Source organism: Halichoeres trimaculatus, unplaced genomic scaffold (assembly GCF_033239565.1).
Source record: "Halichoeres trimaculatus isolate MK-OKI-2021-1 unplaced genomic scaffold, fHalTri1.1 fHalTri1_scaffold_16, whole genome shotgun sequence".
NCBI classification, from domain to species: Eukaryota; Metazoa; Chordata; class Actinopteri; order Labriformes; family Labridae; genus Halichoeres; species Halichoeres trimaculatus.
In genome coordinates this window covers 9166089-9194084 of record NW_027437194.1, presented here as the reverse complement: position 1 = coordinate 9194084, position 27996 = coordinate 9166089, and the positions used below count along the sequence as shown (strand labels likewise).

At 42.5% G+C, this 27996-nt stretch overlaps 1 protein-coding gene across 1 annotated transcript; it reads left to right on the top strand.

Annotated features, from left to right (window-relative positions):
- Window positions 1-265: 265 nt before the first annotated feature.
- pik3r1 (phosphoinositide-3-kinase, regulatory subunit 1 (alpha)) lies at window positions 266-27996 on the top strand. Its single transcript, XM_074690141.1, has 15 exons — window positions 266-514; window positions 2944-3578; window positions 17568-17660; window positions 17759-17833; window positions 18091-18222; window positions 18813-19014; window positions 19448-19530; window positions 23267-23468; window positions 23557-23737; window positions 23823-23948; window positions 24030-24172; window positions 24266-24442; window positions 24528-24602; window positions 24691-24861; window positions 25378-27996. Exons 2-15 carry the CDS (start codon window positions 3242-3244, stop codon window positions 25565-25567), a joined length of 2187 nt encoding a protein of 728 aa, XP_074546242.1. The 5' UTR covers window positions 266-514; window positions 2944-3241; the 3' UTR covers window positions 25568-27996.

The window sequence follows — 27996 nt, the reverse complement described above, 5'->3', positions numbered from 1 at the left end:
TGTTTTGGCAGATAACGTTGTGTAAATATTACCTGCTGCGTTTGAGTACACATGTTGTAGATAAAATTGGTAAGGTTTGCGTGCAGCAGTTATGTAATTTCCATAGGTGTTTCATGTTGCGTGCAATAGTACATGGTAGGGAGGAGTGTCCTTTGTCAACGATACTTTGATTGGTCCGCTTTGTGAGACGTTAATGATTGACAGAGTAGCGGGCCAATAGGAGGCCGTTCTTTGTCTTACCCCTTAGTGGCCGCAGAGACGACGTTGAAGGGAACATTTGTTCAGGACGGGGGTAGCCGTGCCGTTATGTGGACAGACTGCTGCTTGTAACAGTTTGTCCTGCCCGTTAAACGGATTTAAACGTCAACTTGGGACTGTTGTTTCTAACCTCGTCGGTGAAGGATTCCGTTAGACTTGCAGTTTGTTAATTGTAACTCGTTGCTGTGAAGTTTAATCAAGTCGAAGCGAAGCAGGGAGGACTCGTTGGATTCGCCTGTGGATTCATGCAGACTCGGTATGTAACGTTTCTGCTGCCAAAGCACGTTTCTGAGCCAGACAACCATTAAACCGGTATTTTAGAAGTGATTATATATTAAATGTATACGTAAGGCTGACTACATTACCCCTTCTTTACAGTACTTTGGTTGGGAGATACTTTGTAGTCAATTGTTAACTTACGTTTTTCGCTTTGTCGGCTCCGTATGACCACATTCCTTGAGTTATTTTCACCTTGTTTTCTTAGTTTCTGAAACAGAGAAGCATATTAATAAGTGAAAATATGCTCGAACTATGATTAAACACGCAAACGGCCTCTTCATTTACAGCTACTGTTTGACTGCAGCTAGCTCGCTTGCTAACTTAGCTTAATGCTGCCAGGGGCGAGTCCGCACACATCCAATGGGTGGCCCGGGCCCTTCTGAAACCGAACCCCCCCCCCCCCCCCCCCCCCCCCATACCTTAAATTAGGACTATATGTTTTCTTTTATATCAACTCTTTTATAGTTCCATATTCTCCTGATTTAAATGTGTTTACCTACCTCCAGTCAGATGCTTGGCGTAATCCAAGTTGGATGCTAATAAATGCTAAAATATGGAGTGAGCTGATCAGGGTTGTTATTAAAGGGTACTAATGCTAATAATTTATTTTTTCAAACAAGTGTGTGTGACACTAAAGGTGACAAATTATGTTAAATCAAAAAGAAGGTTTTAGTATCAGAACTGTTTACAAAGCTCCTACACTAATGGAATCAATAAGGCCTGGTATTTTGGTTACTTTCAGTGCTAAGTTTCGTTCAAAATTATTTCATTACTGGATGGGAAGAAGCATGGTCATTATGACATGAACTTCAACACAGTCTGAGTTTGATCAAAAATGTACTAGCAGTGACCTAATTGTTATTTCTTGCCATCTGATTTTAAAAAATGAAGTAAAGTCGTGCGCCACTTTTGTGCCCAAGTTTCTGAATTGTTTCAACATTTGCAAATGTTTGTGTGCATTTTAACTTTAATTTTCTGATGTTTCTGACACATGTCTATATGTACTTTGTTAAAACTGTTTGCAAGCTTTGGCACAAACATTTCTTTTGAAGTTGAGCCTCTGCCTCAGTTATAGCTCTGTTAGGTAACACAATTAGATTACTGTCCCTGTCAAAGTATAAAGGCAATAAAAGAGAATAGATTATTGACAGAGGTATGTCCAAATCAGCTGTAATACGTGGAGATGAACTTTCTTTAGGCTATTTGACCTTATTCTGTTTGGCCTGTTACATCGCAAACCAAAACTATCCACAAACATGTTAGGAAGTAGGTAGCTTCTTTATGGTGGTGTTGTATGCTCAAAATGTGGCGTTTTTTTATCATTTGTAAGAGTCAAACTTTTCAAAGCCAGGTATGTCAAATTAATACACCTCACACAGTGTGGGGTTGATCAAGGTGCATGCATGCAAGACAAATTCAACTCGATCAACCCCAACTAACTTAGGTAAACTGGATTTAGTGCAATTTGGGTAACCTGTTTGCATGTGTTTAAGAGTTCAGATTAAGTTGGTCTAATGTTATGAATAATTTTCTAATGTTGTAATATTAAAATACATTTACTGGGAAAGTTTCTTCACCCAAGGTTGCAAGTTTTCAACGCTTCAAAATTTGACTATGGACAAACATCTGCACTTTGGAGAATTAAACTTGTTGCTGCTCAGGTTTGATATTTTCATAGCTCAAAAGTTATAAAGAAATCTTCATTGAAGCTGAATGTAAGCAGGTGAAGCAGAGATTGAAAGGTGAGCTTAAGACAGTAACCTAGTTAGGCCACCCCAGTGAAAAGTCTTGACGTGCCTGCTACAGATTTGTCATGGCATGTAGCTTTCTTTTGACCATTTTAGACTAGATTATTAAAACAGAGTAACAGATTTTAAAACCCACAAGTGTACTCCACCTTTCACAGTTGCTGCTGTTAGAGTTATATAACAGTGACAGCAAAGTGAATTAAAGCTGTCACGCTATATCCTAATGTTAGAAACCATATGTTGGCTGAAAAGTACTGTAGTGTGCCAGAAACCATCAAAAATTAACTACTAGAAAAGCATTATGCATGAGGAGTGAATAATTTACTTTTATGGCGTCACATTGATCCAGGGGAAATGAATACTAATGTAATTAGCTCTATAAAAGACGTAATCATCAGCATTTTTATCAAGGGTGCATGATTACAAATGTATTAAAGAGATGCAAATGAGACTTTGTCAAAGCCATGACCCGAACAGAGTGTCAGAGGTTATTGAAGAGATAATGCAAACTAAAGGTTGTTATTGTGCTGCAGAAATTCAGCATAAAATGCCTCTTCCAATGACCTACATGTTATTTTTATTAACTTTTCTTTGCTTCTTGATAATTATTGTTTGTTTTCATTGCATGTTATGAACTTTATTTATTGTGTCATTACAGGACTGGGAAGCATTCTGAAGATCACAGCTGCAGGCCACTTATTGATGGGTACATACTGTGAGGTAACACACCAGGAGAACTGGAAATCATTCAGAAGAGACAGAACCTGTGAAAGAATGAAGACAAGCTAGATATTGAGGTCTTCTAAGAACTGTCGCCGAAAAGCCGAGCTTTCTTGGAAGAAAACACCCACGGCAAATGTGCACCTGAACACATAATCAGAGAAACCTGAACAGTAAGTTTTCTGCAGAGAAGCTCAGCAAACACATTAAAAGAACAAATTGACAAAGTGATCAGAATGAGTGCTGAAGGATATCAGTACAGAGCACTTTATGACTACAAGAAGGAGAGGGAGGAGGACATTAATCTGCATGTGGGGGATACATTGCTAGTGAGTAAAGGAGCTCTGGTGGCTCTCGGCTACACCGATGGGCTTGAGCAAAGACCTGATGAGATTGGCTGGCTGCCAGGCTTCAATGAAACCACTCAGGAAAAGGGGGACTTCCCGGGAACATATGTCGAGTACGTCGGGAAGAAATGGATCTCTCCACCCACACCTAAGCCAAGACCTCTTAGACCTTTACCTGTTGCTCCAGGGGGCTACAAGGCAGAGGCAGACTCTGACTCAGAGCAAGGTGAGTTTACCCAAGATGACAAGGATGTACTTCTTAAAAAAGGGCTTAGAAACATGCAAATCGAAACATAAATATCTGACATGTCTAACTTAAAATATCTTAAGCCAACATTTCATCTGCAAAGTGCATCATCATCACATGTCATAAAACTCACACAAAAAACAATAGACCATCACTATGTTGGAAGAACACTTACCTTACCTAGCTTTTAGCCTAACTACATACACGGAGGTGGATTGAGGCAAGAGTTTAGTAACCTACAGCTACAGTGTGTCTTCCTGTTAGTCATTCACTTTACCTCTAATTTTAGGATTTATGAGGTTTATGCATGTGCATGGTACAAGAAATGAGGTGTTGACACTAAAACTTGATTTTAAACCAGACTGTGGACATGTTAAACTTTGCTGCAAAGATCTGCGTTCTTGAATGGGCATGTACATGGTTTCTGGTATTTTTGTAACCAGCCTCAAATGGAACTGCAGTTTTCTGTGAATCTGCATTGGCTTTTTGTCTCATGACTAGAGGTTGCCACATGTTATGACTCAAGTTTTTATTGCATGACTTACATATTGGGTTGTTGTTCCTATGGTATGGGGGTGATGCTAGGGCTTCCTTTATGTTTCCTGGTGTTCCACAGATGCAGAACTTTCAGACTGTGTTCCAGGCTCATTTGGTGTAGTTGTGTATTTATCCTGCTGTCGACCTCACTAAACGTGAACCAAAACATGCCTTGGTAAACTGACCACCTCTCCTGGTGTGGCAAAGGTTTGGCTGTTTGGTTGGTTGGTTGGGGCTGATTTCACAACTGTAATTCAGTTTGGGATCAAACCGTTGAGTTTATAACTCTGAACCCCAAAGAGTAACAACATCACCAACAGAAATATTTGTATTCAGCTCATTGAGGAGACAGAAAGATGCTGATCCTGCAAAACCCCTCACAGCCGTTAGCAACAAGTATCTCTGCCTTGTGCTGCACAGCTGCACTGAATGTGAGCCAAGCTGATTCCCACAGGACAATAGCGCTGGCCCATAGCCAGGCCATAGTACACCAGAGCATCTTGTGCCAGCCATATGTTACAAGTGGATATCATCTGTGTTCCTTCACAAAGCCACATCTTAAGGGAATATTATTCACTTATCAGTGTGCAGAGGGATGATTAGATCACTATGTAGTGGTGATTAAGGGTCGCTTAGTCCCTGAAACCCTGGAGGAAACAGCTTAGCTAGCTTTTCTGCTCACAATTAGGTTGAGACTGGCTTGGCGAAAGGTTCAGGGAAAGAGAAATACATCAAGAAATCCTGCAGACCTAAAAAAAAAAGTTAAGATACATTTATAAAAACATGAAGTAAACGAAACAGCTTTGGAGCTTCTGGAAGCAAGTTCTTGTTGTGAAAAGAGAAGAAGGAGAAGTGTTGCACAATTTTTGAGCAAATATAGTCTTGTAGGATGTACAAAAGGTTGATATTTATCTTCTGTTTCGTCTTTTGAGAAGTGAAAACAAGCAAAAAGTAGAAACGTTCCTTCAAATTTCAATTCAGTGACTGAAAGTTTTTAATCTGGGGGCACAAAAGGAGCATAGGGTAGTTACAGGGTTTCTTTTAGAACGTGATTTAGAGCAGCCTTTCTTTTAGTCGCAGACACTGACGTGTGCCATTTTGTTCAACTTCTGTGAATTTCAAGATGGTTGCGTGTAAAAACTGCCCTCAGAAATCTGAATCAGTGTTACTGCTCAGGCCACAACCCTACAATTAAAACTTGCATCTTTTTAAAGACGCTGTGGCTTTGCATGAATGTGCGCTTAAAGCGTTTCTGCTCACCTAAAGAGCAGCTGTAGTTGCCAGGTTTCTAGTTTCTGCCTTTTGTGGTACGATTGTGAAATTCTTTGCTGTGGTTTGCAGGGTGAGCGAGGGAGCTGTATGAAGGGGGCATGTGTTGAATGGCTGTGTTGTGGTTGAGTGGCAATGCTGAGCCTGAAGCGAGTGTGAATGTAGCACCGGGAGAAGAAAAGTCTCTGTGTGCTGGGCTCTGGGAGAGGGGGAGGAAAGGGGCCCCTGAGGTTGTGGGTAAGGCAGAGAGACCCTCTGATTGCTGGAGGGTCTGTGGAAGGGATAGTGTGCGAAAGGATCAGGACTGGAGCAGAGCCGGGGGCTTGGTAGAGGGGCTGAGGCAGGCGCTGGGTGCTTTGGGGGGCCTTTGGAGGGACATGCTTGCTCAAGGGGGCTTTGAAGAGGGGCTCTGGGATGGAGGCAGGGCTCTTGTTGCTCCCAGAGTGTTTGTGATTTATTGCCCGCCACCAAGGGATCTCACTCCCCTTCCTCCTACTCCTCCTCAGCTTTTTTTTCTTCTCATTCAACCCCCCCTCCTCCTGCTGCCCTTTTTAATGTTTTGATAGTTCCTACAGCCAGCTCTGGTAGGGGGAATGGAGGTTTGGGAAGGGGCCTCTCCTCCCTGAGCCACAGGGGTTTACATGAGTGCAGCAGATGTGGAGAGGGTAAGAGAGAAAGAGAGGAGGGCTAGGCTGGGAAACTGTTCCGCCTCATTCCAGCTCTCAGGCTCTTTTTTTTTTCAAACATTAAAGTGCTGCTCCTTTTCTGGGCCTCTCGGTTGAGAGAATATGCATGTGCCGGGGCCCTCATGCAGAAAGGAACTCATAGAAAAGAGCTGTTCTAACTTCAGCTTGCAACTTTATTTGCCCTCTGCATTTTGTACAAAAAATTGCGGAAGTGACTCAAGAACTTTTCTTTAAGTCATGCTTACACAAAGGTACCAAACACCAGTGTTCTCAAAGCATATTCAGGGATCTAAAATGAAACTCTTAGTCCTGTAAAAGGAACACAATATCTTGGTAAGTCTTACCAGTTTTGGCTCATGTGCAAAGACTGCAGTGTTTACCAAATAAAGGTGATGTTACTCCTTTGCTTACATAAAACACATGTACAAGAAAGTTTGCACAATTACCCTTTAGCATTTGGTTTTCTTCTCTTCTTGACGTTTTTGTTGGAATAAGCTGCAAAAATCCAACACGTAGCCTTAATTTAAATCCACAGATTCCTGCCTAAACTTGGCTCCACCACAGGATGAAGAATAATAAGCCAAGTCACAAACTGGGGCTAAAAAAGCAAACCATTTACACCAGTTATGAACTTCAGTGACCGTGTCTGATACTAAGGTGGTGGCTGTACTTTGTGAGATGTGTGTGTGTGTGTGTGTGTGTGTGTGTGTGTGTGTGTGTGTGTGTGTGTGTGTGTGTGTGTGTGTGTGTGTGTGTGTATAATTGCTCCTTATCTCCAACAGTCAGTTTGAGGTAAGCATTCCTCGTAGTGTTTATGATAAAAACGGGTTGTTACTCTACATGCTCTTACACGGATCAGCCTGCATGCTTAGGCCTGTTCGAAGGAAATATTTGATGCCATCGGGCATCTCGTCTCTCGTCGAAGGCTTATTATGTTTCCAGTTTCATGTAACAGACTTTACTCCGCGCAAGTCGATAATTTAACAGTTTGCTCACACTTTAAAAAGCTGAATAATTCTCTGTGCTTATATGACCTCAAATGGGCCTATCATAGTTTTCTGGCACAGGCAAACTAAGAGCAACATCTGGGCTGAAGATGTTCACTTTACGTGTGACAGAAACATTTTGAAAAGGGGCTACTGGAAAGAAAAGATTTGGCTGTACAAAGGAGACAGTTGCAGGGAGCGAACTCTGCATAGCTGGAGATTGAGATAATGTAGCTCTCCTTCTCTGGGCCTCTTTAGCACTCAAGCTGACATCTGCTATAATGAACACTCTGTCAGTTGGTTCTTTGCTGTGAAGAATCCACGTTTGTCTTAAATAGGACATGTAGTAACTTTCGGAGTGGAATGCATATTTTCGCTCCAGCTAGGACAGTCACGGGTCAATCCATCACAGTCAACGGCACAGAGCGATGCCAGCAGACGTTTTTTATAATAAGTTATAGTGTGCTCTGTGTTTGATAGTGTTCCTGTGTGGGCCTAGAGGCATCTGAGGACAGGAATGTGTTGGCGCTTCTTTGCTGTAGGGTTGCGAGCACAGACTGCATGGGTAGACTGATTTGTAGCTTTGTGATGAATCAGTATTGTGCTAAGTGCTGATTGCAGTAGCTTGGTGCACAATGCGACGGGACAATAAATGGTAGCTGGCTGAAAGGGACCCCAGTGATTGCTGTTTGACACAGGCAGTGCTCCTGTTACTGGTGTGGGGTTGATTTTATAGCAGTGCATTTATTGGAGCATCTGTTTTTTTAAAACTATTTTTTGCTCATGACCAGGGACTTGTAAAAAACGTCCCCCTGGCAACCACCATCAAAATTTGTCAGCAGCTCAACAAATTATTAATATTTACTGTTGTCAGCCCTAAATCCTTGTCATATGTTGTGCTGTAATTAGAGCTGAAACAATTTCTCGAATGATTCGAGGTACTCGATTACAAAAAATTCTCGAGTAATTTTCTCCGCCTCAAGGAATTGTTTAATTTTAAAAAAGATCAAAGAGTGGTATTTCAAATAGAGCTGAGGACATATTAAGAGAGTTTTTAGACCCCTCAAGCTACCTCCTATACAAAATAGCAACTAGCAACAAATCTAGCTTCTTTTCTGGAGTTTGGAGACTAATGGGTCATTCTACAAACCGGGTGCCATTTGGGTCCGCAACATTTGATGGCATGTCCAAGGCACAAAAAATGTGTCAAAGTGTGTTTAAAAATTTTGGAGCTACCAAAGCAAGTGCTCTTATTGACATGCTGCATCAGAAAAGTCTATTTTTTAAAGAGAAAAATTTTCATTTGAAAAATAACTGCTCTTTAACTAAACAAAAATGTATTTTATCCGATTACTCGGTTAATCGATGGGATTTTCAGTAGAATACTGGAATACTAAAATATTCGATAGCTGCAGCCCTAGCTGTAATGCAGCCCCTAGCTGGCGTTGTAGCTCTGGTTAAATGCTAGTTTCATAATGATCTGATGCCGTACCACCTGGATGTACGCAGTCACAGGTAATAGATAGATTCAGCTAAGTTGTGTGTAGCCTGTGTCTGGTTGAACTTCCATTAGTTGTTTGACGTTAAAAATAGGGTTTTACCTCAAGGTTCACAATGATTGACAACTGCCGTTCTCGCACAATTTTTTCCGGACTTGTAAAACACATCAGGAGAGGGGGAGCCAAGAAGAGACTAAACTTTTTAGAGGAAAAAGTACCCACTGGACTTCACTCAGATTCTCTCTGAGTGGGGTAATTTGGCTTTAGAAATGTACAGCAGTAAAAGGCGGAGCCACGCTGTCCATTCTGTTTACTGTTAGTGGTTCCAACCAAACAAGCTGTAAAGCTGTACAAACGTTAGAAACATAAGCAGTGATCCTTGAGATAGACTTAGAAATACGTGCAATGGTTGTATCATTAACGTGACACTAGCAGGGTCAGGCAGTTAGCCACTTTAGCCAGTTGGCTACTCATTGTTAGACAAGAGGGTAGGGGCTATGTGACAACAGCTTTCATGCAGTACAAGTTGATGATGTAAACAGAGGATCTGCAGTTGATCAACTCAGCCTGGCCTTTGCGGACTACGACTGGGTCCTTTGAAGTCCACAGCCGAACTGAGACACAGCTAACTTGTCTGAATTTACATTAGAACTGAATGAAAAGGAATGTAGTCTTTTCGGTGTATCCCTCCTTGTAATGAAACTTGTTTAATCAGGCAAGGAGAGACTGTAGCCACTGATCTATATGCCTGAAGCTGGATTTAAAATTCTAGTCAGTTTTCAAGATGGAACCAGGTGCCTTAGATTTTACTTTTCTTACCATTTAAGAAAACGCATAGACAAAAAACTACATAACACAGAGCATTTTGGGTGCAAAGTTGAAGTCAAAGATACTCAGGAAGTGTTGGTATAGCCCAGCAGTTAGGTCATGTACCGTAAGGCTTATAGCCCCCAAATACATAAATAACTCCTAAAATAATGTCCAATAATCTTGGACATGAAGTGTGGTAGCATTTTGCTTGGAAAGTACTTCTACTAGATAACACAGGAGTTACAGTCCAATATATTGTTATACACCCTTAAACTGCCTGTTTCTGACATGTGTAATTACACTTTTATGTTTTGGTTAAGACTCATGTGGGTATGAGCTTCTCATAAAATTAAAGTGCTTTCATGAATAGCAATTCAACCTCAAATTTAAAAATCAATAAGGTGTTTTGGGAAATCAATACAGAATCACAAAACATAATTTCACACTCCTCCAAGGTATCGACGTGAGCCCACATCTCTGCGGCTGCAGCTTTTGATTATTTTCAGAGTTGATTTGTCCCCAATGTCAGTGGTATGTTATAGAGGATATGAATTATCTTGTTAGAGCAGATTAAAACAAGAGACAGAGGAGCTTCTTGATAGAAAAAGATGTAAAAATATAGATCCCTACTGCTCTCTTGTGAATAGATAAGTTATAGAAGGAAATAAACTTGTCTGGGCTGTTAAAAACACTCAGTATGAAACCACACTTTGTGTGAGTCAGATAAAAACTGGTCACTACAAGTTTTTGGGTATGAATCATAAATAATGACAAGGGGGCAGTGCAAAGAGTCCAAGCAGCAGCTTAAAAACCCAGAGACAAAGAAAAGAAACCCAGTCTCACTTTTCAGAAGCTGGAGATGAAGTATTTTGTCTTAAAAATTTTCCATCCATTAAGTTGGAAAACTGATCAAGCAGGAAAGACATTGCGTAATATATCCTTATATATGTTTAGACTTACATGAAGTCAGTGTTTAAACAGTACAGAGCTTTTCTGAGTGAGTGTGTTTCCTGTGTTAAGTGGTGAAAAAAGTAGTGACATATCCCCTACTGCTGTAATTATGTCCGTTTCAAAAATATCCTACCGCTCAGAAAAAGGGAAGCGATGTAATTTCAGGGCTCAATAAAATCAACACTGTAATTAGATTTCTTTCCTTTCCAAGCTGCATTAGTTTATGAATCCAGTCAGACTCGTGTGCATGAAAGCGTGTGTAACTGTTTCATTACTTGATTGTGTGCAGAGAGCGAAGTCTGAATTGGCAAATCTTCTTTAGTGGAGTCAGAGCATGTCTGCTCGCAGGATTAAGACTGACAGAGAGAATAAGACGGAGGGAGAGGTGCAGCAAGACACAAGTCAGATTAGTGAGAAACTTAACAAGAGGAGCACAAAAGGTATTTCAGATATGTACATATTTGACAACGAGAGGGAGAGGGGGGACGAGGTGGACGAGCAAGTGTGGCGAGGTGTGCTGTGTGTCCGCCTCGTGCTGTGGAGGTGTGGCGTTACATAACTCCCTGAACAGCATAGATCATAGGCTGAGTTTAAAAAGCCTCCGTTATTTTCATCTGGGATTTATTTCCACAGCGTGGGTCACGCCGTCGGTCAGTTCATTAAATATAGAAGCAATTACTTCACTGAGGAGCTCTGTTGTAGCACTCAGCGTGCTTTTACTGCTGCTCTGAAGGAAGGAAAGAGAAGCTTACAGCACACCCTCTCAGCACTGAGCTCACACTGCAGTTACACATTAACTATCGCTGAAACAGAGCACCTGGCTGCTTTGTACAAGTACATGTGCAGAATCAAGATCATAACCTTTTAAAACTTACAGTTAAACTCAAAACTAGTTTTATAATCCTGAAAATGAGGGGGAAAATGTCCATCCTTGTGTAGCCTTTAGTTTGAGTAGTCCTCTTTTATGAGGACTTAAAATCATTTTTGAGTTTAATAACCAATTGGTATGAAATAAGGAAGTTAACAGCGTGAACTTCTTACTTGCAGCTGTATGTTTATAGAATTTACTTTTTTCTTGTTTTGATACACATGGGAAAACTGCACCCAGAGTAGCACAAATTTGTTCATGACTCACTGAAGTTTGTGAGATTAACATGCCTTTTCACCAAAACACAAATTAAAAAAAAAACATATGAGCCTGAGAAGTATGACATTAATTGTCTTGTTTTGATTCCAAATAAAGAAATTTACTCAACTGTTTTGAATATTACAGAAAGAAATTGATGCTTAAAGGGCTGAATTCAGGTGATTCTTGCACAATAACTTGAAAAAAGATGCTCACAATAGTCTTTAATGCTATTAAACAGATGTTTTCATTATATGAAAAAGTAACCTGTATCTGATTCCATCATACCACATTAAATCTCCAGCCAGAAGTCTCTGCATGTTTGATGTAATGAAGAGACATTGTCATGTATGAGAGTGGTTCTCCTCATGTAACACAAGAATCCAAATCTGTCTGAAGTCATAATTAGCCACTGTGTGTGTGAGAGTGTGTGTGTTTAGCAAAATGTGGCCAGCTGACAGATTGATTCTCAGTAAATTGCAGGAAACTGTGGTTGTGTGAGTAGGTGTGGTGATTCATTGACAGACTGTTCTTTATAGGGTTAATCATCAGGCTGTAGCAACAGGCTCCTCATTGGTTGCTGCTTGGTGAGCGCAGTGGACCATCTTACCTGCAGGGGGAGACATTGCCTGACATTTTTTTTTATGACTTTAGCTCAAAGCTGAATCCAAGCTGAGTTGTAGTGCAGGCATGCAAAAGTATTTCCACCTGAAAGTGTGGCTGAGTTTTATGTTTCAGTTTTTTGTTGAATGTGTAGAAAATGATTCTATCCAGTGTGTTTTATTTTCCCTGCTAAGTGTGTGATGCATTTTGTGTTATACTGCACTTAAAGCCTATAATGTGCTTTTGCACGGGCTGTGCTGTAAGGTACTTTCCACAGGTTATTAATTTTTACAGCTGCGCCTCAGCGAGACGCTCTCAGACAAGGAGAAATGGTATAACCTGAAAATGCTGGTTACTTGAGTCGGCTCTCTAAATTTATCCAAAGTGTGAGCTATCTTTAGTGTGTCCATGGTGCCCCAGCCCTGTCCTACCCACAGTCTGCAGTTTGTTCGCTTCAGACATACCGTTTCAGGGGGGGTAGATTGTCCCCCCAACACACACACACACACACCACAGCAGCAGCTGCATTGACTGCTTCCTCGTCCTGCGGTTGTCTAACTGGCTGCTGCCTGGCTGAGGCCTTTTGGGATATGATGAGAAGGTCTGCATAACATGCAGGCTTGCAGAGACTCGTCCGAGGGGCCCCCTGTCTCCCCACTCTCCTTCCATGTTACCACAGAAACAGACTTTCGTTGAAATGTCTCGTGATGTGTGCAGCTCCTGAACTGCTACAAACACAGACAGACAATGGTGTTACATTGTGTTATTACTGCACCCATACAAAGAAGATTATTCAGGACATCGCTGGCTTTGAGTTATATTGACTGCTGCTGTAATTTTGCAACTAAGGCAGGTATTTCAGGTCAGCAGTAGCTCTGAAAAGTGATGGCTAACTCATCCATCTTATTGGCAATAGATCTTACATTCCCCATTACCATGAATGGCAGGAAGGGTTGATGTTGTCTCTTCTTAGCTCACACCGCAGCACCAACACACCATCTTTGCCCCCTTCTCCTTCTCCACAGCTCATAGGGAACACCTGCCCCTGCACCAGTTAGCATCAAAATGCTACCAAAAAAGTAAAACCACCTCTGCAAACATGACCATTTTGATGTCAATGGCCAAGAAATAAAACATGAAAAGTAATGATGGGCTCCAAATTAGAGAACCAAAATAGTAAGAATAAAAAAGATTAAAAAATCAGCAAAGACGAAAGAACTGCTGCAACAAGCAGCCACTCGAGTGGTGCCATTAGGCCTGTCACGATAACAAATTTTGCTTGACGATAATTTTCCAAAATACTATTGCCGATAAACGATATTATTGTCAATATTATTTTGATTTTTTTTCCCATTTTTTCATTGAATTAATTATGATAAATGGGATAATAAAGTGAGTACACCATATCAAAAGCAAGAAACTTTAATTTCTTAAGAGCATTTAACTGTAATTTAAAGGTCAGGATCTTTTAAATAAAATAAATTAAACAAAAATTATAATAAATTGAACAAGAAAGAGAAAAAGAATACAATGAAAATGAAATGGACTCTCTTTTTAGAAAAAAATACATGTCAATGAAAATAATGAATACCAATCAAAAACAATAAAAAATAGACCCTATCTCTAAAGAAAAAACAAAACTCAAAAAAAAAAACACAACAAAAACTATAGCCTAAATAAAAGGGAGCTTATACAGTTCCTGAATTGTTTGTAACATGTAGTTTTTCCCAGTCAATCTGTACTGTCTGTCAAACATTTTTAACATTTCTGGCTTTCAACCGTATTGAAGGGCTGCATTTCTTTGGCAATGTAGCTGTCTTTGAGCGCCCACCATTTGGTGCTTTTATTTCTATTTACTTTGCAGACCAAAAGCCTCAGTAAGAGCGGATTGTCAAAGAACAAGGCTCTGCTGCACCTCCCCTTCTTCTTCTTCGTCGCCACTATTTTCAAACAAATGCGACATATCAGCTCGTTGGTGTTCATGAGCTCACACTTTGTTCATTCTGATAAAAAAACAAAAAATCCCCACACTGGGACTGTGGCAGGCGGCTTTTGAACTGTATCTTTCGTGCCATCACTCATATTAGCGTGTGTTTCTTCCTTACCCCTCAGGACGCTCGCTTCAGCTCTCTGTGTGTACGCGCAAGCAGCCCCGTTGCAAAAGACGCCAAAGACCCTATTTTCTGTAATTGATTTATTGATTATCGTGACAGGCCTAGGTGCCATCTTTATGCTTTTGATAAAGCTTTTGTTGCTTGACTTGCAATTGAAGCTCCCTTTTCTGTTGGGTAATTTTCAAAGAGAACCAACAACACTGTAAAAATCAGCTGGGAAGGTCCTGGGCATTTGCCAACGTAACTGGAATGATAGCCTGACAAGTGACCTGCAAACGCTCCTGATTTATGCATGTTTTTATACCAGTTTCCATGGATGTAAGTGGCAGGCCATATGAAGGCACGTCAATCGTTTGATCGCATGCCAAAGCATCTCAGAAATCATCACCGATAGCTCCAAACATTACTGCCATAGTTTGTTTGCCACCTGATACAATTCCATTGGTGCTGAAACTCCCTCGTCGTTGACAGTACCAAGAAGCAACTCTATCTGCGGCCTGTCTGGTGTCAGTCACAGGCCAGCTGTGAACAGTGGATGGAGAAAATAAACACAAACATGCAGAGTGGTTTATGCCTCCTCTTGTTTTAGCAGTTATCACCAAGCTGCTGTAGGAATCCAGGGCAGAGATTTAACTTCTGCAGCATGCGCTACTATCTAGCCCTAAATATTCAACCACTATCTGCATTTTTATCTTCCAAGTTGACAGACAAAAAGTTGTAGCTATCAGGCCATTTTCATGGACCTGAGCTTTGTGCGTGGGCAGGTCAGGTTAAATTTAACTCCAGGTCATGAATCCAGTTTCTTAGAAAAGGCTGGCCGTTGAATGGCAACCGTGTTAGATATCTTGTCTGGGAGCAAGTCCACACTTTCAAGGTGTGCTATGGCGGCCCTGCGTGTCTCCATCTCTATTTAGGGAAACTCTAGTGTTCCATCTCAGAGTTCATTGCTTCTGAGAAAACCCCCTCCTCCTCCTCCTTTCTCCAGCTTTGCAGTCCCAATAATGTCTTCCAGATGACCAGTTGTCCTACATGCAGTTTTGTGTGTTCTGTGGTCAGGAGGACTTTGGTGAGCCAGATCCCTTCACACGCAACATGCCAGGCTGTGCGCTCCGCAGGCCAAAGAGGATGTGGATTTGGATGAAGTGGTTCATTATTTGCCTGATTGAATGCTCTTTGGATGGAAGAGGTAGTTCCTCTAGCACGCATGCTTTGAAAAGTGGGGTCGATGCCCGCTTCCATGCCCGCTTCAGAAAAGTTGTAATAATTTTTTACAGCAGTAAGAAAGAAAAATACGGTAGCTGAGAAAGGCTTCCATTCATACTTTCTCTGGATTTTGAAACTGCAGACTCTGTGAGGAACAGTTGAGCCTTTTAGAAAAGTGCTTTTTCAAAATACACCTTTCCAAATCCAAATAAAATCCCTGCCAAACCCTTCATCCTTTCATGTCCACACCTGGACGCAGAGTTCTAAAGGGGGAAAATCAGACCTGGCTTACCTCATATCACAGGGTGTTTGCTTAGCTCCCTGGTCCACCAAAGCCCAACTTTAGTGTCGTAAATACTCACCTTTTACTTTTTGAAGGCAGGCCTTTGGTCTCGTGCCTGCTGCCTTTGAAGGTCTGAGCAGTTTGTAAGTCATGTGCCCAATCAGCCCCAGCCGCGTTAGATGAATCACAGCCCTCATCACCTCATGTCACCTGAGCATTAATCACAGCTTTCATACTGACCAGTTCAACTCAGTACGGGACATTTCTACTTTCTGTTTTTTCCTTATAGGACGGTGAACTTAAATAAACTGTTTACAAAAACCCCCAACACTTATATGAGGAAGAAATGGGATGAGAAAATCCCCTTAAAGCCGACCAGTAAAGAGCCAGAGGGTTGAGACAATAGTGTATCTTAGTCATGGTTAAATTGCATTTTAGTCTAAAATAACACTCTTCCAGACAAAGGACCTCTGTGCTAACGCACTGTGAGGATATTTCTGTATTTAACGTGAAGGAAGGGGGCTTCCATGCATTTAGGCAGGATGTGTTTTAATGTGACTGCAAAATAGATTTAACTGTGAGGTCTAGAGTTGTTTTTCAACATCATTCTGTCATCATGAGCCCAACTAACATGTCAAAAAATCAACACAGCCTGCCAATGTTTAGCTTAAAGTATAACACGTTTTAGGATTCAGAAGTGAATTCAGCACAAAGTTTGACCTCTGGCCTCAGACCCCATATTTCTGTTTATAATTTAGGTACTTTTCAATACCACTTGATCTAAAATGTTACAACATTTCTAAGTTGGATTTTGTCTAAAAGCATCAAGGATTGACGGTCTGTTTTTTCACCTTTAAAACTTTCCAAATAAAGAATTCAGACATTATTTTCTGAGTGTTTTACTGTGATTAAGCTTTGAAGAATTCTTAAACATATTCACACCTTTTCACAAACTTGTGGCAAGGTGCCAGACTTAGTTTGTTTGCATCAGAAGTCACGACCTTCCTGTCTGCTGTGTGTCTCTGCTCCACCCTCTGTCACAGCTGCCACGCATCAACAGTTGCACAAATACTGATGTCTCGTTGACCAGTGTTTTTGTCTTATTAGATGCATGTTAAGCTTAAGTCTGTTGCACTTGGTCAGAGATCAGAGAAGAGACGCTTGTGTCACCTGATCCTTGCATATTTGCTTTCAGTTGCGGCCTATGGAGGGTTTGTCGTGTGTTGGTTTGTTGATGACAGGTTGGTTTGTACATGTTACATCCAATCTTTAAAACTTCTTCATGCCATGTCTGATTTTTCTCGGGACATATGTATTTTTTCTGATCCTCTCTGTTCTGTACTCTTAACAGTCTTTGCTGATACTCTCCTTGCCTTGACTTTTTGTGTATGAAAAAAACAGGAGGTGTGCCCACCTTACCTTGTATTTGCATATGTGCAAATGACAGAAAGTAGAGGCCTGCTCTCCCTACTTCCATAGCTTGGCTTTACATGTGTACGCATGAAAGAGCGAGGGGTGCTCTCCCTGCAACAGGCTTTGGCATTCCACTTAGGCACATGGAACAATAGGGAGCTGTTAGTTTTGTCTGCTCTCCGATAATATCGATTTATTGAAAAACCACACATTTCAGTGATATTTTAACAATAAAGTGAAGAATACACATGAATTATCTTCTTTTAAACTGCATGATTCTCCCTGGAAGGTCAGGTGTAATAATAATGAGCTCGTGTTGCATCTACATACCTTGGTTAGAGAAACATTTTGTCACTATCACTGCTTTCACAGGCAGTCGCTGCATCTATGCTGTTATTATTGTGTGATATAATGTTTCAGTCTACTGTAACAGTGGGCTGCTGACATATTCTTCATGGTGGTTAACAGTCTGTCACTCTCTCCTCCAGGCTCCTGTTTGCTGGACCTGACGGAGCAGTTTTCCCTGCCAGAGACCGCTCCCCCTCTGCTCGCCAAACTGTTGGAAGCTGTGGAAAAGAAAGGTGAGAACTTTCACCTGTTGCTCAGAATCACATGTACAGAGTGGTTTTAGTTTTATCAGTCAACTCATAAACTCGTTTGTGTTTCTGGCTATTCGCAGGTCTTGATAACCCAACTTTATACCGAACCTTCACTGCTGGTGGTGGACTTGAAGTCAGGCAGTATTTTGATTGTGGTAAGCTGCTTTTTTCGCCCCCTCGTCTGTCTTTAGAAACCACCTTGTTTCCACTAACTGAGGTTGAGACAAGTACAGAACAAAGGAAGTGTAAAAAAGGGCTTACGTCAGTCAGAAATGAGTGACAGGGCTGAAAAAAGATTAGTACATGAGCAGAGAAGCTGCAAAACCATCGATCTTCACTCATGCATGTTAAAGTTTTTGCAGCCTCTACTCGTAATGTTTGCATTAAAGCATGTGTCTCGTTGTTTTTCTAGATCCTTCCTCAGCAGACTTGGAACAGTTTGAGCTCCCCGTCCTGTGTGATGGTCTGCGCAGGTACCTGCAGGATCTCCCTCAGCCCATCATCCCCACTGCAACATATGCTCAGATGGTCCACACTGCCAAAGGTGAGCGCTTGAACCATGGCACATTTTCACAGATCTTTTAACGAGGACGGTTGACCTAAAACTAAAGTGCTGACGTCATGAACGCCCTGCTCTGCACATGTAGTGCTTTGTACAAAACCACAAACCTCATCAGCAGCATCTTGCTCGTTACAGACAGCTTAGAAGAGAAAACCTTTTTAAAGATGTGCTATAAGTGGGTTTTTCTGTGCACCTCTAACTTAGTATCTGTCATACTTTCTCTGTTGCATGCAAAGACTAAGTTCTCACACCACACCGTATTCTGCAGAGCTGCATACTCGTGCTGTCACATGGCCAGAAACAGGATATCTGTGGTTAATAGGAACTAAAACAAGCCTGAAAGTTTATCTCGAGCATCTCGAGGCAGCCAATCACCTGCCAGTGTACCTTATGCTCATTGTCAACCACACAATCTCTCTGCGGTTTCTTAACCTAACTGCACATGACGTTCTTTTTCCATCTCTTCCTTTTTTTTTTTCTGAACATCTTTCGATTTTCATTCCTCTGACTTACACGTTCAGATCACTTCTCACATCTGCCTGTCTGACCTCCTCTTGCCATTTTCTCAACAGAGGTGGTGAATCCTGAGGAATGCGCCCAGCTGCTACGTCGCATCGCCAGCACTCCCAGCCTGCCTCCTCAGTACTGGCTCACCCTCCAGTGTCTGCTCAGGCATTTCTCTAGAGTGTGCCAAAACGGCTCCAAGAACCTGCTCAGCGCCAGAGCTCTGGGCGAGATCTTCAGCCCTGTGTTTTTCAGACAACAGATCACCAGGTGGGTGTCGGAGCAGCCGCGATCGCTGTGCCCCCGGTCTGTCAAAGATAGACAGCAGACAGACGAGTGTGCAGGCTCAGTCATGCAACAGAGACACACTGGCTCTCTCTGTTACACACACACTCACACACACACACACACACACACACACACACACACACACACACACACACACACACACACACACACACACACACACACACACACACACACACACACACACACACACTGTAAGCACGAGCTGTTAGGCACTCATGGCTTTCAGCGCTTCACAGATATAGGTTGGGGCTTTTCTACTTACCAGCTGTGCAGCACAATTAAAGTAGCTAAGCCTGATTCAGCATCAGATTGAAAGCAGCAGAGCTGGCTGTCACCTGGCCTTGTAAAACATTCACTTTTTCTAACTCTCCTTTTTTTCCTCCTCTCTGCACAGCTGTGAGCCCAGTTTGGATGCACACATCAAGATTATTGAGGTTCTGGTGTCCAGTGAGTGGAGTGAAAGCCAGCCAGCTCCAGGTACTGAACTCTTTTCTCTTTATATGTCACACATTAAGTTTTAAATGCCGCTGCAGGATGTTGGATTATTATTTATGCAGCATTGCTTTCTTTGCATTGGTTACCCCCTGCAGCTCATGCATGTATGTTCTGTGGAGACTGACAGGCTGCACAGCATGAACCGAACGACCTGAAATATTAATAGCTTTGAGAAAAGGTGTTGAGACTTGCAATGGCTGCAGTTTTGAGGAGCCACAGGGTGCAGCGTGGAGGGTCAGTTACTGACTCTTTACTTAAGGAGCCAAAACAAGGTTAAGAGCTTTATTTCACGTGCTGGTCAGTAGAAACTAACACTTTGACTTCAGTGCATTTCTTAATTGAAATAAAAGCTGAGCTGCAGAGGATGTGTGGCCCCTGCAAATCACCTTGTTAGGGAAAAGCTAGAACTTGAAATGATGATGCATGGCAGAAACAGTCAAGTGCAATGTTAAAAAAAAAGCTTCACAGTAAAACCCCCTTGATGAAAGTTGATGTAAATTGTGGAGAAATATAGAAGCAAGACAAGGTGCAACATACTTAAACAAACACACTTTAATAAGTGAAAACTTTTTTTGAGCGTGTAGATTTAAGTGCAGACATCCTCCTCTCTCTGCTTTCTGTCTCTCTTTGCACGGCTGCTGTCTTCTCTGTATATGTCAAACACTCCTGCACAGTCAGGTTTCATCGCATCTCTGCAGAGACAAAGCAGCTCTGCTGTGTGTGTCTGTGTGAGTGTGTGTGTGTGTCTGTGTGAGTGTGTGGTGCATTGCGTGGGACACTTATGTTTTTACAGTGCTAGTTAAAAGCTCTGTCGTTGGCTGGCCCAGAGGCCCAGGCCTGGCTGTGGCTGTTTAAACATTTTATTACCTGTTAGAGTCTATTTATAACGTTCCTGAGCCTGCGCTGCACTCAGCTGTCGGTAATTTGCACCTGCGGGAGCGCTGCGGATGAATTGAAGGGCGGTCAGGCAGCTCAGGCGGGTCGACTCTAACTCTGAGACGCTTCTCAAACACGAGGGTTGTTGCGTGGCACACAGGTTTCAGTCCTCTGTCACATGCAGAGGAAGAGAAAGGAAGAAAAGCCCACTTTGTAAACACACATGTATGTTTTGAACATATGTGTGTGCGTGTCTGAATGACCTGTATGAGTGTGTTTAAAATGTGTGTGTGTGCCTCCTCCCAGTTACTGCCGGCCTATTTTAAGTACTCGACAAAAGGCCCACTTAGATTTGGTTGGCTGGAAAGTCGGCCTGCTCCACAGAGCGCTTCTTGTTAACTGAGAGCTGCTTCCAGTTCCTCCCTCCCTCCCTCCCTCCCTTCACATGTCCTCCCTGCCTCAAAGTGCCCAGCTCAGCAAATATTTGAAACTTTGCAAGTTAATCATAAGACTGAACTCCCCCTCCTCCCCTCCTGTCCTCCCTCCCTCCTGCTCACCCCCTCCTTCGCAAACAGAGAGGGGAGAGAGAAAGACACGCACACACACGCAGCTGGCACGAGCGACTGCTTTCAGAACAGGCAGCTCTGACACCGGAGCAGCTACCGCTAATCATTAACTATCTGCCTCCACGCGAGGAGGCCTCCCAGAGCTCAGAGAGTCTTTACCTCACTCGCAGCAGGAACTGAGCACTCACTCAGCTCCTCTCTGTCGCACGCTGCACCTGCCTCACGCCGAGCGGATTACCTGGATTTCATTAAGAAGCACATAAACCCGCAACCTCGTTCTTTTTTTCCTAATAAGAATTAAAACAAATCAGCTTCTTGGGAGCCTGAACTATGAAATGGAGCTTTACTGCAGGACTTGAAATTATTTCTTTTGGATCTATTTCACCTTTTGGGAGTAAAAGTGACATTGCGAAGAAGACTCACCAAACCATGCACAACTTGCAACGTAAGTTTTTAAACTCTGCACCTTTTTTTAGAGACGATGAGAGGGAAGTGGGACAGTGTGTGCCTCCAGGTGCTGATGAAATGAGGCCGCACGAGGTAGAAACAGACGAATACTTCGGCTTAAGAAAGAAACAGAACAAGTAGAAGAGATTTTTGTTTTCTTAAAGCCTCCAGTTGTTTCTGTCAGCGAAGGAGCTGCCTCAGGCTCCAGCTGTGTGTTTCTGAAATGTTCCTGGAATATGTGAGTGGTCTTCGCTCTGGGGCAGGCTTATGAAGAGTTCAGAGAGGGATTTTAATTTTCAGAGAAGGAGAGAGGAGAGAAAAAGTTCAGTTTTAGAATAGAAAAGAAAGAAGTGCTTTCTAACTGAGAAAGATTTCACTCCCTGGTTTTCATTTAATGTGACAACTTTGTCACTTCTGAAGAGTTTAAACTGATCCTGGCATAAACCTGTAAGAATGCCAAATGCGCTCCTCTCCAATCCTTTATACCTTACCAAGAAGTAGATCTATTTTCATTTCACTCAGGATATCGAGGGAGCTATCTCTGTCATGCCGAGTGTCACGCTGTGGGATTACAGGCGTATTTTGGAGCCCCGGGTGCCGCTGACCGGGGCTCAGGCATTATAATTTAGCTGCGTACGTGCTGCAGCAGCAGAGCTGGCTTTGTCTGAGTGCCAGCAGTGGGATGGACTAAAGCCTTCCGCACGACACGCGCAGGGAGGAGGGGCTGAGCAGAGCTGCAGGAGAGCCACAGAGAGAAAGAGAGGGAGCATGGATCAGGCTGCAGCTCCTTTTTCTCCTTCTCCTCCTCCTCTCTGCGTGTAGAGCCATGGATGCATGCTAAGCGAGCGCACTCTGGATGTTGCAAAGAGATTTATTCCAGTTTAGCTTTAGTGTTCTTGTAGGATTCGCGCGTTAAAGGAAGAAAAAAAGCACCCACCGGGCTTTCAGAATGACCTCATCGCTCTCAGGAAATGAAAGATGCAGGAGCGGTTGGTGACAGACCCCCCTCTCTGATTGGCTGTGGTGAGTGATGTAACACGTTACTGAGCAGGCTGTCTTTAATGGCTTTTTATCAAATGGATCTGAAGTTAGCAGACTTCAAGGTACAGGATGGATGAGATAGTTGAGAATTAGACATTTCCGTGTTCCTGAGATGAAATCAGGCGATGAGGCTGGAAGGCAGCTGCAGCAGAGACCATGTGCTTGTCAGGTTGAACTGGTAAGCTGAATCTGCATGGATCGTATGCGGTTTCTGTCTGCTCTCATTGAGCTGTCGGCCTGCTCGCTCCATGCTGGGGGAGTGAACAAAGGCAGCGCAGATTTGTGGGTTAAAAATAGCCTGATACCTTAGCTGTGCTACAGCCAGAGTCAGCCGCCTCTGCAGGGCTGGGATTCTCTCTACAGCTTCATTATCATGTTAAAAACCTGCTTGTTTTACATAAGAATCAAAGATGATGCTTGTGTGCAAAGAGGACGATCATGTCTGCAGGGAAACGCTCGCTCAGATTTCCTGCAGCGAGGAATAATCACAGGTTTCTCCTTTTCCTGAATGAGATTCATTCTCCCTGACTCATGCTTCATTTCCCCTCCCACTCCTCGCCGTTCCCTCCTCCCTGCCAGAGACGGGCTGCTTTTTTTTTTTTTTAAAGCTGTGATTAATCAATGAGAGAAAAGGAGATGAGTGGGTGTAATTCCTACGTCTACGAACGCTTGGTCATAATAAATTCACTTGAATGGGCAGAAAAAAAGAGGGAATAAATAAAAGCCGGTCTTCAAGGTGAGAATCTGATCCCCATCATTAACCCTTTCTTCTCTCCTCCTCCTCACAGCTCTACCTCCAAAGCCACCCAAACCTGCCTCTGTGACGAACAACGGTATGAACAACAACATGGCTCTGCAGGACGCTGAGTGGTACTGGGGAGACATCTCAAGAGAGGAGGTCAACGAGAAACTGAGGGACACGGCTGACGGTACATTTCTGGTGCGAGATGCCTCGACGAAGATGCACGGAGACTACACTCTGACTCTGAGGTGAGATCTTCTTCCTCTTCACTCGGATCATCTCCTTCTCTTGTTTTTTTGGTGGTTGCTTTAATTGCGTCTCCTCTTCTGTCTACAGGAAAGGAGGAAACAACAAGCTCATTAAGATATTCCACCGGGATGGGAAGTATGGCTTTTCAGACCCTCTGACCTTCAGCTCCGTCGTTGAGCTCATCAACCACTATCGCAACGAGTCGCTGGCTCAGTACAACCCTAAGCTCGACGTGAAGCTGCTCTACCCCGTCTCCAAGCACCAGCAGGTAAACACCAGCGACAAACTCACTAACACAAACACACATCTTTCACACTGATGTGGTCTGACTCTGGTTTTACTTCCTGTTCTAGGATCAGGTAGTGAAAGAAGACAACATCGAAGCTGTGGGGAGGAAGCTGTGTGAGTACCACCAACAGTACCAGGAGAAGAATAAAGAGTACGACCGACTGTACGAAGAGTACACCAGAACATCACAAGTAAGACTCTGTACATCTCAACGGTAAAACATTTAAAGCTTCATCTGCAGAGAGAAACTCAACCTTTGCTTCTGTGTGCAGGAAATCCAAATGAAACGGACAGCCATCGAAGCTTTTAACGAAACGATAAAGATCTTTGAAGAGCAGTGCCAAACACAAGAGCGGTACAGCAAGGAGTACATTGAGAAGTTCAGGAGGGAGGGCAACGACAAAGAGATCCAGAGGTAAGAGAAAACTCTAAAAGAGAGGCAGTTTCTGCATCCTGACTTGGTTTTAAAAGATGATTCCTGATGAAAACGCTTTGTCTCTGCATCCAGGATCATGGGAAACTACGAGAAGTTGAAATCCAGAATCAGTGAAATCGTAGATAGCAAGCGCAGACTGGAGGAGGATCTGAAGAAACAGGCGGCGGACTACAGAGAGATCGACAAGAGGATGAACAGCATCAAGCCAGACCTCATCCAGCTCCGCAAGACCAGAGACCAGTACCTCATGTGAGTAAAGGAGCCCACGTTCCTTTTAAAGAGAGAAACAAAACCAGTATGTCCTGGTTTCTGACACATTTCCTGTCCCCATCAGGTGGTTGACCCAGAAGGGAGTCCGACAGAAGAAGCTCAACGAGTGGCTTGGCATCAAGAACGAGAACACAGAAGAGTGAGTTTCTGTTTTTAGACAAACCGGAAGAAAAATAACCAAAACACCTCACGACAAAGCTCACATTTATCATCCTCTTCCTCCTCAGTCAATACTCTATGGTGGACGACGACGAAGACCTCCCTCATCACGACGAGCGCTCCTGGAAGCTGGGCAACATCAACCGGCTGCAGGCTGAGGCGCTCCTCCAGGGCAAGCGAGACGGAACATTCCTGGTCAGAGACAGCAGCAAAGCGGGATGCTACGCCTGCAGCGTTGTGTACGTATCAGCACCACCCTTCTCATTTCTCAGTCACGAAGCAGCTGGCGTGTGGCGTCCAGGTGATCTCTGGAACAGGTTCTGCCAGCTGTTTGTGGCCTCCTGTTCATACCAGAGATGTCTAGATTACTGCAACAGGATCACACATGAAGATATCAGGTGTAACTTCTTGGTATTTGAAATGTGACGACAGAAACTTCAGAGAAAGTTTGGCTAAAAAAATATTTTCATTTATAGAGCTTTAAAACAGACTTTTTGGCAAATTTGGGCTGATATTTGGGGGAAATCAACTTTAAACCATCAAATTGGAGTGAGATCAACCTTTTTTTCCAACTTTGAAGCGTTGTAGAGAAGAAAACCCTAAAATTCTGAGAAAGAATTGATTTTTCTGTACTGCAAACACACATCAGCTGCTGCATGTTCTGTCAAATTGTGCTTGAGCTCATTGAAACAGTTTTTGTTTATATACAGTGACAAAAAGAACCCTCTGTGACCGTGTCTGTCCTCTCTTTGCAGTGTGGAAGGCGAAGTGAAGCACTGCGTCATCAACAAGACCCCCTCAGGTTTTGGCTTCGCCGAGCCGTACAACCTGTACAGCTCCCTCAAAGAACTCGTTCTTCACTACCAGCACACGTCTTTGGTCCAGCACAATGACTCTCTGAATGTGACGCTAGCGTACCCGGTTTACGCCCAGCAGAGACGGTGAGGACCTCAGCGTATGGACATTTGAAAAAGGCCTCATGGGAGTTGGAGTTAAACGTCCTTGGACTCTGGGATTTGAAAAGAAGAGGCTCTGTTTGCTGAACTCAGACTGAAAACAGAAGAAGCCTGAAACATTTCAGTGACTTTGCCCAACCACGAGCCCGAGGCGAGTCTGAATGTAGATTTCTTTCTCTTTTGCTTTGGTGGGAGCACAGAATCATGCTGCTGAACTCTCCCGCAGCAGAGGACATCTGAGGCCTTTTCCTAATGGTGCTTGTTCGTTTTTCAAAGCTTTACCAGCTGGGAATGTCTAATCGCAGCAAGATAAACTCTTCAAACTCTTCAAATGGAACCGTACCCACCGGCCACAACTCTTGTTTTTCCACTTTTTCTTTTTCCCTTCATGTCATCTACGTGTGTGTGTGTGTGTTTCTGCACAAATGTTTCAGTGTGTGTGTGTGTCGGTGAGTGCGTGCGTGTGATTGTCCATGTGACCAAAACTCATAGAATCAGGAAGCTGTGTGATGTTTGTGGGGAGTGTAATGTGTGTGTGTGTGTGTGTGTGTGTTAACTGTTGAACAGCAGACCTCTGGTCGGCTCATAAATGTAGCAAAATGGCACTTTTTTAAACAAAGTTTAATTTTTTTTGTTTGTTTTTGAAAAAGAAAAAGACTCCTTTTGGACTTTAAGGAGAGGAGCAGAGAGGACGTCTTCTGCCTTCTCTCTGCCGAGCATTAAAGTGCAGAAGTAAACTTGATCTTTACTGTGGGGAGGTGAAACTATGAATGGACTTAGTATTTCATGTATATATGTGAAAATGTGCAAAAAGTCATGAATCAAAGTGCACCATACCAAAAAGGATCAGTTCTGTTAGCTCTTCTCTGATCTGCTATGCAATTCTTCCTCCATAAATCTTCAGAATTGTGTTTTATTCTGTTGCAAACCCACAATATAAGCTTGTTTTATTGCTTGAAGAGTATCTTTTCCTGTGTAAATATCCCCCAGAGGATATTTTGTGTCAAAATGCTACGATACAGAAAAAAACAAACCTGCTTCTGATTTTTAAAGATAATAATAGCATCATACACTTTATTATAAAGACTTTAACAGCTGGTGTAAAGATGGAAAGATGAGTATTTTATTAGTGTTTATTTGCTTCAAACTAATGTTCTTCTCAGGCAGAGCCTCTTTGAGCTGCTTCAGTCACAATTTCTAACAGAGCTAAACGTCTGTTCGAACAGACAAAGAACGCACTCAGAGAACAGGGATGATGGGATTGTACGACCCTGAGCGACCATCACCACGATAACGGTATAGATTTATTTTGTTATAAGATATATATGTTCCCACACGAGGATATATCAGAGCAGACTGGTGTTTTCAGCCAACGGATATTGTTATTAAAGATCTATCAACATTGTCCACTTAGTATTTTTCTGTATCAGAAAATCACTGTGTTTACATAGGTGGATCAGCTCATTTCAGATCTGTCTGTAATTTCATATTCTGAAACAAGGACGACATTTGCGACTGTACGCCTTGAAACTCAACAGCTTAAACTGTGTTATTTTCCTGCCCCATCTTTTCCCCTTTGGTTTAACTCCAACTGAGCGGTACAAACCCAGCAAACTGGTTAATCCATGAAAGAAATATCTAAATTCATCAAAAAGAAATCCCCCTGAAGTCAAACTGATGTAAAAAAATTAAACTAACGCCACTGAAACGACAAAATGTCTACAATCCTGGATGTTCCTGCCACTAAATAATGTAGATGTGATATTTTACCCCCATGAAATGTGCCCTTAGTCAGCACAGCTGTCAAATTTAACACTCAAGTATATCTTTGTGTATCTTGTAAAAAAGGTTAACCTGATGCCATTTTGATAAATCTGACTCTTAATTCTTTCCAACTTTGGCTCTTTTGTTTGAAAAAAAAAAAAACTATGTGTATAAAAGAAGGCAGAAGATTAATATGTGTCAGAAGAAAAATTTAAAACATTATTTTCTTGCGTATTATTCCCCCCTGACAGACGTGTTGTTCAGCTTAAAGAAGCTGAAATGTGTTGAGATGTGTTTTTAGCTCTCTTAGCTGTTCACAGATGTCACGGATGCTAAATTGTTTTGTTTTTTTTAATGGAAGATTTTATGTTCCTCCCCAACAGCTGCTAGCATCAACTTTGTGTTTGTCAGAAATAATTTCTTTTCTTCTAATTCTTGGACAATATGCTCCATTACTTTTCTTTGCCCCAGTTCTGGGTTGTACGATTATAATTTTTTCTTTTTGGTGTCTCTCTTTTTATTTGAAGCTCATCTTTTTGTGGGTGTCCCCAGACATGATGATTGGATTGAGATTTACCAGTGTTCCCCCAGTTTTGCTTCAAATCTGTATTGGGCTTTGTTAAAAAGGAAATAAAACACTTCTTTTTAAGAAAA

What these genes read in the sequence shown, in the direction of transcription:
- pik3r1 (XM_074690141.1), top strand. Translation starts at nt 3,242, where the DNA reads ATGAGTGCTGAAGGATATCAGTACAGAGCACTTTATGACTACAAGAAG. An exon ending in TGAAAGCCAGCCAGCTCCAG is followed by an intron (nt 19,531 to 23,266) that starts GTACTGAACTCT and finishes TCCTCCTCACAG; the next exon opens with CTCTACCTCCAAAGCCACCC. An exon ending in AACGACAAAGAGATCCAGAG is followed by an intron (nt 24,173 to 24,265) that starts GTAAGAGAAAAC and finishes CTCTGCATCCAG; the next exon opens with GATCATGGGAAACTACGAGA.